This window comes from Juglans regia, chromosome 11 (genome assembly GCF_001411555.2).
Source record: "Juglans regia cultivar Chandler chromosome 11, Walnut 2.0, whole genome shotgun sequence".
NCBI lineage: Eukaryota > Viridiplantae > Streptophyta > Magnoliopsida > Fagales > Juglandaceae > Juglans > Juglans regia.
The window spans coordinates 13540247-13553518 of record NC_049911.1 but is presented as its reverse complement, the minus strand read 5'-3'; the positions used below and the strand labels follow the sequence as shown (position 1 = coordinate 13553518).

Below are 13272 nucleotides of genomic sequence, written 5' to 3'. Positions count from 1 at the left end.
AAAACTCAACTTCAATTAAAGACAAGTCTGAGCTACAAAAGCTTTTGTAAAACACAAGCTGAACATAAAACCAAACCCAAACCTAAAACAAGGCCCACTCAAAACCCATTTTAAAAAAATACATTCAAATCCTACTTGGCTTAAGGGCAAAATGGTAATCTCATAAATATCTCCCCCTACCTACTAACTTCACGTAATTGCAGCACTTAGAACCATATATTTCCGAAACTCACAAGTGAGGGAAGAAGTGCGACAGGAGCTCACCGTGAGGGAAGGAGATCGTGGTGGAGCTGAGTTGCGGTGGGCGGAGGCTGTCCTGACGGCAGCGCACTGAAAGAGAGAGAGAGAGAGAGAGAGGGAGAGAGATGAGAGAGAGAGAGAGAGAGAGAGACACACACACACACACACACACACAGAGACGGAGAGGGACAGAGAGGAGAGTTGAGTTCGGGGGGTACCTTACCGAGAGGAGAGTGACAAACTTGGATGGAGTGTAGCGCCCAACGATACTCGCTGTGCGGCTGCGATGTCGTGGAAGAGGTTGGTGGCAGCGGCGCTCGGCTAGTTTGCATCGAAAAGCAACAAACAAAAAAGAAAAAATGCTCTGTTTTCGGGGACAAAAATAGAGGTTTCTTCAATGGCTTGAATGATGGCTTAGGGCGGGACGCGACGGTAGCGTTGAGTCTAATCCGTGGGTTGCTGCTACGGGAAGGACGCTGGTGGCAGCGACTGGATTGTGTTGTCGAAGAGTTTGGCAGTGAGACTATCCTTCGGTGGTGGTTGTGCGGTTTCTCGTTGGGCTCGGGCAGTGGCCATCACTTGGTGGTATGCATGGCTAGATAGGTGAAAGCACATGAAGGGTGGTGCATGGCAGTGTGAGTGAAACAATGGTTGGGCGCGACAGGGTGGTGAACGTGGGGTTGAGGAGCCTTGGGGAAGATGAATACAAAGGCAAGAGGGGCTGGGCTGGCTTGCGATTCAAAGTGATGAGGCGGCTTGTGTTTGGGCAGTATTTTTACTAGCATGGAAAAACATGTGTCTATAAATATAGTGCAAAAACCCTAGAGATAAAAGAGACGTGTGTGCGGATGGAAGGGTAAGCCGTGTGTGTGCATGCATGCTGTGGGCGACGGAAAATAAGCCGTGTGAGAAAAAATATAGACAGAAAGAGAAGAAAACAAAAAAAATAAAACATGCGGGAAGAATAATAAAAAAAAAAAAAGGGCCAAGATCTCCAAATAAAAAAAAAAATCACTACTCAAGTCCGTAATATAAAAACCTAAAATATCAAGCTCAAATAAATAAATAAATAAAATCCATAGTCCAACTATACCAATTTTGGGTCCAGGTGTTACAATACCGGCCGGTACGGCCGAAATTTTTCGTACCGGCCGGTACTATATCTATTTCGTACAGGCCAAAATACCGGCCGGTACCGGACGTACATGCCTCAATTTCGGCCTGTACCGGCCGATATTTCGGCCAGTATTTTTTTTTTTTTTTCCGTTTGTTCAAACTACAAGCTTATTTTTTAACCCCAATTCAGACTAGACTATTTATAATTTTTATATATATGTATTTATATCTAATTTATTTATATATAGACTATTATTTTGAAATATAATTTTGGAATATAATTTATTTATATATCGATTATTCCGAAATGTTATCCTGAAACACTATCCTGAAACGGTACCGGTACCAAAATATTTCATTCCAGTGCCTTGACCGGTACGGTATCCGGTACGATATTCAAAACATTGAGTCCACCCCCTCCAAATAAAATTCTCTTGTATGCAATGAAGTATCTTGCCTATAAAAAAACCTTTGCAGAAAATCTACGTTACGTATCGGAATTTCCCCTCACTGATTTCTCCAATAAGCCTAAAGTGTATATTGTTTTCCTGTCCACAAAAACCTTAAAGACTGATCCTTGGAAGATGGGAGTTGTGCTAATAGTTTGTTACAATATTCAATTAGTTGAAAGGAAAATGAAAAGCTACTGAGAGTTGGGTCCCGATAAAAGTCACCGACTATTTGTTTATTTTGTTTATTTTAATTTAGTGATTAAATAAGTATTTTTTTAATATGGTTGTAATTTTTTTTTTAAATATTTAAGACTATAAGAAAATATGTGAAAAAAAATAGTCAAATAGCCTTATCGGGAGAATTTATCGGGCTACACCCTTAGTGGGCGTAGCACGACTCTAGTTGAAAATTCAATTGAGAAATCACCTCTTATTAATCGTGACCCTAGCAAGAATCTAACTTAGGCTTTGGAGTTCTCTCTTACATAGAATTTATTTTTCACAAGAACCTTAAATATTGTTAAATCTTGAATTGAGAAGTTTGGAAGATTTCTATATATTTCATTAACACAGACCAATACATGTGTACTCTTATATACAAGCCAATTGAGGCGGGAAAAAAATAATTTTAAAACTAAGTGAACTAACATAACTCAGTTCATAACTAGACTAACTAGATTTTAACTAAACTAAATCTAATACCCCCTTCAAGTTGGAGCATGAATGTTAATAATGCCCAACTTGAAAACCAAGGTAGAAAACAAAGGAAAACCAAGTGGTTTAGTAAAACAATCAGTAAGCTAATTGTGAGAATTAACATGAAAAAGCTTAACAAACCCATCTTGAATCTTGTCACGAACAAAATGGCAATCGATCTCTATATGTTTTGTGGGTTCATGAAAAACATGATTGGTTGCAATATGAATAGCAGCCTTATTGTCACAGTATAAGGCATCTGCACTTGAATGAGGAACTTGTAAGTCATGAAGCAAAGATAGAAGCCAAACTAATTCAGAAACGGTATTAGCCATTGCCCTATATTTAGTCTCAGCTGATGATTTTGAAATTATGGATTGTTTCTTTGATTTCCAAGAAATAAGAGAGCTTCCCTGAAATATACAAAATCATGTGATGTATCTTCTGGTGTCATGACACCCTGCCCAATCAAAGTTAGCAAAAGCAGTGAGTTTAAAATTTGAGTTGGAAGAAAAAAAAGAAACCCTGACCAGGTGTGAATGTTTAAGGTACTGAAGAACTCTATAAGCAGCATGTAAATGTGTTGTCAAGGGGAATCCATAAACGGACTCAAGAATGATGTTGTCGAGGGGAATCCATAAACTGACTCAAGGTATGAACTGCATATGTGAGATCTGGTCTGGTAATAGTGAGGTACAACAACCTGCCAACCAATCTTCTATAAACTTTGGGATCTTCAAGAAGAGGACCATCAGATTTGGACAACTTAAGGTGCTGCTCCATAGGTGTTTTAACTGGTTTAGAACCCAGAAAACCAATGTCTAATAATATGTCTAAAGCATATTTTCTCTGAGATAATGAAATACCAGTAGTGTTCCTTAGTCTTTGAGGCCCAAAAAATACTTCAAAGGTCCAAGATCCTTAAGTTTAAACATTTGATCAAGAAAAACTTTAAAAGCAGTGACAAAATCCATATCATTGTTGGCAAGAAGAATGTCATCGACATATACTAATAATGCCATGAAACTAGAACCCTGAGTTTTTGTAAAGAGAGAGTAATCTATCTTGGACTGTGTAAAACCAAGATCAATAATTGTAGAAGAAAACTTAGCATACCACTGTCTTGAAGCTTGCTTCAAGCCATGCAAAGGAGAGCATGCCAATAGATGTTAAGCCAAAGAAACAATGATAGTCTTGACCAAGGGGCACCTTGATTATAAGACCCCCTATCAAGCAAGAATTAAGGTTATCATGATTGACAGGAACCTTGACAATGTTCCCATCTCATAGATAGGGTTGTGCAACCGGGTCGGATTATTTTTCGGTCCGGTCTAGAATCCAAAAATCTAGGTGGTTATTCGCTAGGATTGAACTCTGGTGGATAAGATGAAACCGGATCGAGTTGTGTAACCGAGTCTTATTTAAAAAAAAGAAACAAAAAATAATTCTTTTTCAAATCTCAAAATAAAAATAATATACAAAAATTATATTCTAATAATATTTTAACTTTGTAATATTTTTATTCAAATTTTTATCTCTCAAAACTCCATTAACAAATTAACTCAAATTTGAGTTAATAAAACATATTAACTCAATATATTTATTACTATTTACAAATTATTTTACTACTATTAACAAATCATATTATCTCATTTTACTTTCCAAACCAAGTAATCTCATCTCAACATCCAAAACTACGACTTAAGAGAAAGGTTTTGCTAAAAATTCACGTATGGCATAAATTTAGTGCAAAATTTATGTTGTCCCATTAATTTTTTGTGAAAGCTAATTTGGTTACACAAAACTAAATTATCTTATCTCATATAATTATTACAATTTTTTCAAACTCTCACATAAAATATAATAAACAATTCAACTTTTTCAAATCTTAAAACAAAAATTATATTAAAAAGTAATATTATAACAATATTTTATTCAACTTTTAATAAAATATGTAATATCATCTCATCTGAACTGCTTAACCAAACGAGGCCTAAGAGACCTGCATTAACGTATCTTTAAAGTTGAATTTCATTAAAATCCCCCGATACCATCAAGACTCACTAAAACTCTATATGATTGTTTGGAACTTAAAAAAATGAATAAAACGAAAATCAAACACTATTGTTATAGTTTTTGGAGAGTAAATTAAATCAAACACTAAAATTACTTATTATCGCAAATCTGCAGCTTTTTGTCTCATTTGCTTCTTTAAAGATCATATTTGAAATGTGGTCATATTAATATGATTAAAAATATCTTCTTCTTTCTTTTTCTTTTTTTTTTTCTAAAACATAGATCATGAGAATAGGGCTGAGTGTTGGTCTAACCAAAGACCACTGACAACAGTATCATACTAAGTAATTACTAAGTAAACTGAAACAATTAGTTTGGATAAGTTTATATTGGAGGCAGATAGTATTGAGTGTTACATCTTGATATTGTTATGATATATTATTATTTATTTTATTCTTTGTAAATTAATGTTTTACATTGTGATGTAAACAACAATATAATATGTAGTATGCATGTATTGTGCGTGTTTATGTATTATTATTTATTTTGTATAAAAAAAATAAAGGCCTCTAAAAAAAGCCTTTAGAGATTATTTTTATTTCGGTTTGAGCCTTTTTTTTTTTTGCAAGATTCTTATTTTGTTACTTATTTTAGTTTTATGCAATAATTGGATCTTTCCCTTTTCTAACAAAATTTTCAAAATCTCTAATCTCCTTAGCTATTTGGGCATGGTTTGTGGGTTTCAGAACTACTTTTTGACCTTTATAAATAAATCCTACTCTTAAAATTTTCTATTTGTTTTGCATCATTTCTCAATCTCAATCCTTAGATTTTGTTGATTAACTAGTCATCACAATAATTCTTATTCTGCTCGGCGTCAACCTTGCACCTCGGCAAAGCTCCAAGGGTACTACGTCTTGACTAGGGGGCAACTCGACAAGGCCCTTATGGCAGGTAAAGTTCCAAGGGTATGATATGAACCCGCGGGAAAGGAATTCCTTGAACCCACAGTCAATTTGAAAACACTCCAAGAAAGCCAAAATCAAGTCAATGGATGGAGAATCTAGACTCGATGAGAACTCGTTTCAAGAACCTAGATTATATTAAAATCTAGACCCGTTGAAGAACCCGTCCCAAGAACCCAGATTACAAAGGAGGAATGCTACAAAAGTTGTGATTTACCTTTGATAAGTTCAAAAGTTCAATTAAGAACCCACAATCAATTTGAAAACACCCCAAGAAAGTCAAAATCAAGTCAATGGATGGAGAATCTAGACCCGATGAGAACTCGTTTCAAGAACCTAGATTATATTAAAATCTTGACCCGTTGAAGAACCCGTCCCAAGAACCTAGATTACAAAGGAGGAACGCCACAAAAGTTGTGATTTACCTTTGATAAGTTCAAAAGTTCAATTAAGAACAAGAGGACTAAAACTCAACTCACAATGAATAAATTCATCAAATTTCATAAACTTCATAAACTTCTGAAAATGAGGCTACAAAGAGTATTTAAACCAAAACCTAATTAAAACTCTCGATAAAATAAAACCTCATCTTCCAAAAATACCCCTAAGTGAACAGTGCCGCGGCTACAGTACGACGCTACAGTAACTCGGCTACAGTAACCCTAACCCTAGTTCAATAACATAATAACTTTTCCAACATGCCCTTACATAGGCATAAACCCAATTATTCTAAGCAAATAAAATAGGTCCTTGAAATTAATTAAATAAGTTGAAAGTCTTCAAGTGTCCAAAGCCTACAAGTCATGTTGTTGCCATTTCCACAGCTTATGAAATGAATCAAAGCATAATCTTCATCGTTTAAGCCCTTGAACTTGTATTTGCCCCATCTGGAACTTGCAACATATCTTTAAGACTAGGCTCACCTTGGTTCCCATCATTCCCCCTCTCCTCAAAAGGATTCGACCTCGAATCTCCACCTGGATCGAAGGAAAAAATGTTAGTAACATTATCATTGATTTCATATGCATTGTCATTAATTTGTTCAAGAATTTGAGAACATCCATATGATGTAGTCCTGTTGTCAACAGATAAAGACATTAAATCTAAAGGAGTAAATAGATTAAGTCTATAAACAATTTCAAAAGAAGAATATAAAGTGGTAGTATGCATGGTCCTGTTATATGCAAACTCTACAAATCCATCCATAACCACAAAAATAGAATTTTTACTCCTTTCTCTTTCCTAGGCAGCCCCAAAACAAAGTCCATAGATATGTCTACACATGACTAACTAGGAATAGGTAAGGGCGTATACAACCCATGTGGCAAAAGTATAAATTTGGCCTTTCTGCATGTAATGCATCTGCGACAAATACAATTGACATCTCTTTTCATCTTAGACCAATATAAATGTTCATGCAAAATGTCTAATATTTTCTTGACACCAGAATGACTACCCCAAATATATGCAAACTCAATGAAGGGTAAATGATAGTCCCACAAACATTCATGCAACAGGTCAATGTATGGCAAATGATACTCCCACAAACGTTCCTGAAACACACCTAAAGCTTTTTTTACAACACAATAACCACTCCAATTATATGAAAACTCGATGAATGGCAAGCAATACTCCCACAAACGTTCATGCAACATGTTAATGAATGACAAATGATACTTCCACAAATGTTTATGTAACACTTTAATGAAAGACAAATGATACTCCCACAAACATTCATGCAACACATCAATGAATGACAATTGATACTTCCACAAACGTTCATGCAACACGTCATTGAAAGGCAAATAATATTCCCACAAACGTTCATGCAACACAACAAAAGTCTTCCTTACACCATGGTTATCCAACAAACCACCATGTCCATCACACACAAGCAACTTACGCATAAAACTAGTAGGTACACAAAATCTATTATTTCTAAACAAGTACCAATCTAGTTTATAAAACTTACCAAACGATGCTTTCTCACATGTTCCATACACACTAGCAAAGTCATCATCATTAGCATGCAATTCCTTATCATATTCAAGTTTCAACAATTTTGCATCTAAAATGAAGATAAGTACATACCTTCTTGCTAAAGCATCAACCACAAAAGTTTCTATACCTTGTGTGTATTTGAATACATGAGGAAAAGTCTCAATACAATCCTCCCGCTTAACATGAATTATAGTCAACAACTTACCTTGTCCCTTTAAGTGTGTCAATGACTCATGTTCTTCCAAGAAAGGTCGGTTAAGAATTGTTGCACCTGGCACAAAATCAATGTAGTGCTCTATCTCCCTAATGGGTGGCAATCCACCAAATACACCACTTGGAAACACGACCTCATATCTCTACAACAAAGAGACAACAATACTAGGCAAACATACGTCAAGTTCGTTAGGATTAAGACTTGCCTTAGCATAAAAACTCATTTTTCTCTTTGTTTTTCTCTCACTTTCTTCACACTCTCTTTTCTTTCCACTCTCTTTTTCTTTTTTCACTCTCTTTTTCAAAATTACTTTTCAACTCATTCTCTCTTTTGCTTAAGGTCTTAGTCTCACCCTTTTTTTTTTCTCTCTGATTTTTCTATCTTTCTCTATTTCGGTCTCACTATTTCTTTTCTTCTCAATCTCACATTCACTCTTGCTTTTCAGCTCAATCTCACTTTCACCCTCACCTTCACTCTTGCTATTCAGCTCATTCTCACTTTCACTCTTGCTTGTTTGCTCAATCTCCTTGTCACTTTTTTTTTTTGTATCACTCTCACTCTCACTCTTTCGTTTTTGATCACTGTCATTTTCACTCTTTCTTTTTTGAGCAACCTCACTTTTCAGTTTCAATTGGTCCCCATGGACCTGTGTTGGAGTTAAAGGAGCAAGTTTGATTGTTTTTCCATCATTTTCAAAACTGTACATGTTCCTTAACCTATCGTGGATCACCTTCCTATCATATTGCCATGTCTTCCCCAACAAAATATGACCAACATGCATAGGTACTACATCACAAAGGACCATATCCTGGTAATTTTCAATTGAAAAAGAAACTAGCACTTGCTTATTTACTTTAATCTCCCCACAATCACTCAACCACTGCAACATGTATGGCCTAGGGTGTTTCAAGATAGGTAAATTCAATTTCTCAACTAAAGTGGTGCTAGCCAAATTAATACAACTCCTCAAATCAACGATCATACTACATACCTTGTTGTTGATGTGGCATCTAGTATGAAAAATGTTCTCACTCTGCTGCTCTATATCATCCATCTTAACTTTTATATTGAGTGCATGCCTGGTAACAAGAGAATCACCATAGTCTTCATTCTCATACACATTTTCAACACTAAACTAAGGATGCCTCCTATCTCTCATGCCATGAAGATTTTTAATTACCGCATCTTGATGATCCATCATATCCCTCATTTCACCCAACACCAAGTTCAACTTCTCAAATTGTTGTTGTATGGCTTGCAAGAGAAGGGATGAGTTATGTACCATCCCCTTTGGTAATGAGTCACTCCTATGAGACATCATAATGTGCTGTACAAAAAGAATGTTAGTAGAAAACCTCACACATTCCCTTATGTGTTTACACTTGAATAATGGCACTCCACTCGTGTTTCACTCTTAATTGGTTTTTTCCAGATAATAGTTTCACACTTTCTTGCCTTTTACCTCAATAATTTTCTCGCTCAAGTTCTTTAAGAACTAGTTGAACTAAATCAAGACAATACAACCTTGTATTATTCCAACCAGTAATATAGATCCAAGAAACAATGAAGGAATAAAATGACATGAGACTCAAGGAATTTATACGAGGGAAAGAGTAATTATAAAACAAGATACCAACTAGAAAGATGTATTCAGCTCCTATGATGATAAAAGCTCAATCAACAAACACTTTCTTTCTTTTTGTTATAACTATATAGCAACTTGGAATACGACACCTTCTCTTTTCTTCTTCTTTCTGGTTTTTTTTTTTTTTTCGAATTTTTTTTTTTCCTTTCCTTTCCTTTCATTTCTTTTCTTTTCTCTAATTCAACCACAAACAGCAATATTCAATTGTGAAAACCAAGCAATTGAATTCAAACGCACAATGAAATATAAGAGAATCAATGGAACGGCACTCTAAGCAACAAATAAACTTAGAGATGCAGGAAACCCTAGAATTTTGAAGTCCTAGGTGATGCAAATTTCAGCCAAACCCAAAATCATAAGAATTTCGACAGCCTACTTTTTGTTTCTATTTTTTTTTTTTTTTGGCAACTCTAGAACAATGAAGCCCTAGAATTAAATTTAAGGATGCTAGAATTAAAAGATAGAATCAGACCTGTTTGGAAACCTTGCTCTGAATACCAAATGATATGAACCCGCGGGAAAGGAATCCCTTGAACCCACAGTCAATTTGAAAACACCCCAAGAAAGCCAAAATCAAGTCAATGGATGGAGAATCTAGACCCGATGAGAACTCGTTTCAAGAACTTAGATTATATTAAAATCTAGACCCGTTGAAGAACCCGTCCCAAGAACCCAGATTACAAAGGAGGAACGCCACAAATGTTATGATTTACCTTTGATAAGTTCAAAAGTTCAATTAAGAACAAGAGAACTAAAACTCAACTCACAATGAATAAATTCATCAAATTTCATAAACTTCTGAAAATGAGCCTACAAAGAGTATTTAAACCAAAACCTAATTAAAACCCTCGATAAAATAAAACCCCATCTTCCAAAAATACCCCTGAGTGAACAGTGTCGCGGCTATAGTACGACGCTACAGTAACTCGGTTACAGTAACCCTAACCCTAATTCAATAAAATAATAACTTTTCCAACATGCCCTTACATAGGCATAAACCCAATTATTCTAAGCAAATAAAATAGGTCCTTGAAATTAATTAAATAAGTTGAAAGTCTTCAAGTGTCCAAAGCCTATAAGTCATGTTGTTGCCCTTTCCATAGCTTATGAAATGAATCAAAGCATAATCTTTATCGTTTAAGCCCTTGAACTTGTATTTGCCCCATTTGGAACTTGCAACATATCTTTAAGACTAGACCCACCTTGATTCCCATCAGGGTATGTCTTCACCGATGACCAACTCGCTAAGGCTCTTATGTCGTGCAAAAGATCCTAGGGTACGCCTGGACCAAGGTTCATCTCGGCAAGCCCTCCATGTCAAGGCAATGTGGAATGATGCAAATGGTGCTCACCATAAGAAAGGAAACAAAGAAATACACTACAAGAAAAGCAACAAACAGACAAAGTAAATACGAATTTCACATGTTTCAAAGTAGAATACAACTAATCCCTATTACAAAATAAAAGAAATGTTTAACAATCCAGCTTATGAGAGAGAGATTGCTAAAAAACCATTCTATAAAGAAAAAAGCTATTATGCTCACCAAATCTTATTGATCGGGAAATTTTTTTTTTATTTTTAGTTGATGATTAAAAAAGTGATTTTAAGTGTATTAATGTATTTTTTAAAAAAAATATTAAAAAAATGTGAATAGAAAAAAAAAATTGTAAAAGTAACTAGCGGTTACCATGAGCGGTGCTACTCTTCTATAAAACCTAAAACAATGAAGAGAAGAAGTATAGGACTGTTGAGGAAAAAAGAGGAAGAGAAGAACATGAAAATGCAATTGATTTTAAACCCAAAAAGAAACCAAGCGTTGTGTTGGTTTCGAATCGAGGAAAAATTAGAAAATGACAATGCTAGAGCCATCGCTTGGGGCTCCCGCTGGCTCTAACATGTGTTTTTTCATGATTTTTTTTAAGTTATTTTTTATATAGATTTTTTTAACACTTTTAAATATTTTTAAAAAATAAAATAAATTTAAAACATCGTTAAAAAGTATTTCCTTAATTAGAAAGTAAAAAAAAAAATTATTAAAAAATATTACCTTAATATTTTTTATTTTATTTCGTAATAAACGAAATATTTTTTAATAATATTGTAAATATTTTTTATTTTTTTAAAATATTTAAAATTGTTAAAAAAATATATATAAAAAAAAAAAACATATAAACAAACACAAGTTAGACCCAGCGAGAGTCCCAGACTCTAGCATTATTCATTAGAAAAAACAAATAGGAAACCACTGTAAATTGAAGAAGCAACTGAGAAGAGCAAGCAACAAGTTACAACCTGCACGCATAAATTTTGAACACAAATAGGAGGAACTCGATTGCCCCCAAAACAGTAGAATGGACTTGGGGATAGGTTCTATGGTGCAAGCGTGTAGCTGCGGTCACTCTGAATCAACAAAAGGTTTGGTTTTGTGCCTCTAAAGTTCAAATCATCAGAGATTTGTATGCAATCGTTTTGGCACGCCCCTTGCGCACGAAACATAACTTGTCAATATTAAACGTTGCGTTTTGGCCTTTTGATTGTAACCAGCGTTTTCCCCTTCTTCTCCCTCCGCGAAATCATCTCCCCTTCTTCTCTTCTCCTCCGCGCAATTAGCTCCGATCTGCAGGTGCCCTTCTTCTCCGATCTCCGAATTAGCCACGCTCAACGTGAATAAACTGACCCAGTTGGATCTTGTCACTAAGAATAAGATCATCATGCTCATCAGGGAGAGATACGTAAGTGGCATGAGTGGAACCCGAAACCTTGAGATAAAAAGCCTTTGTTTGGGAACAACTCACCGCCTGCAAGCGCCAGAACAATGCTCACAACTTGCAATAACAACGACCTGTGCTCTCCGACAACCTTTATATCTCTGTTCATGTACTGCAAAAGCCCGAGGAGGACACCGGGAACAAGATTGGCCATGTTCGAGGCCTTCAATTTGCATTATACTGAAAACCCCAGACGCAAAAATCTTAAATATTTCAGATGTGAACACAAAAATCTTGCATGAAGTGTTATACTTTAGATACCTTCAACATTTCTCTCAATACCCTGGTTTGAGACAAGGAATCAAATCAGTGGACTTTGACACTGTTTGTGAAATCCGTTTCACAAACAGTGTTTACCAAGCAAAACCAAAACTAAAAAAAATCTCACGCCCTAAATTGTTAGAGATGCAGATTTGGAAGGTCTGAACTTTTTCTACTAAACCGAAAAAAAAAAAAAAACTTAATGATAGAACACAATACACAGAAATTAAATATTTGGGTTCCAACAATTGGTAGTAATAGTTGTCTACAGCTTGGGGGGATGGATGGGGAACAAAGGTGCTCACCAACAAAGAAGAGGACTGAGACTGACTAAAATTGTACTCTCTTCTTGAAAACTTTTGGTTGGGCATGAAATCTTATAGACTAGAGTCTATAGAGCCAAAACAGAAAATACGGAAGGGTAAAAGGCACTTTTCTGGAAGAAAATATGGAGAAGGGGCTTGAGAATTGTCTGTACCGAACATGGGATGTGCTGAAAATTTGAAGGAAACAGAGAAAAAGGTGCAAGGGGTATCATCAATGTCAGAGAAGAGAAGGGGAGAGAAGACGCTGGTTTCAAATCGCCAAAACGCAGCCACGCCATGTTTCGTGCGCAAGGGGTGCGCCAAAACAATTTCATACAGCGTTTTCCATGGTAGAATTGGGCAAGCTAAAAAAGAAGATAAAGTACTGTACTAGTTGCAGTGTGGATGTAGCACCAAATACACCCAAACATAGTACTTGGTTTTGCTCTTTTCTTTTCATGTCGGGGAACCTCTCCAAAGTAAGGGCTTTCGGACCCATCTTTGCAGAATAAACTTCGGTCTCTTGCACCGCACCCTCAGAAGTTGGTTTTTCTCTTTTAAACTAGTGTATTAAGGTCTTTTAAGGGGCCAG

General features: G+C 35.6%; 1 protein-coding gene across 1 annotated transcript; it reads right to left on the bottom strand.

Moving 5' to 3' along the window:
• Positions 1-11579: 11579 nt before the first annotated feature.
• LOC109000369 lies at positions 11580-13255 on the bottom strand. The gene is made up of 2 exons (XM_018977212.2): positions 12142-13255; positions 11580-12040 (listed from the first exon to the last, which is right to left on the bottom strand). Exons 1-2 carry the CDS (start codon positions 12266-12268, stop codon positions 11793-11795), a joined length of 375 nt encoding a protein of 124 aa, XP_018832757.1. The 5' UTR covers positions 12269-13255; the 3' UTR covers positions 11580-11792.
• Between the last annotated feature and the right edge of the window lie 17 nt (positions 13256-13272).

Coding starts and splice junctions, on each gene's coding strand:
- LOC109000369 (XM_018977212.2), bottom strand. CDS start 12,268: ATGGCCAATCTTGTTCCCGGTGTCCTCCTCGGGCTTTTGCAGTACATG. Junction 12,041..12,141: donor TGTTCTGGCGCTTGCAGGCG/GTGAGTTGTTCC, acceptor TCTTATTCTTAG/TGACAAGATCCAACTGGGTC.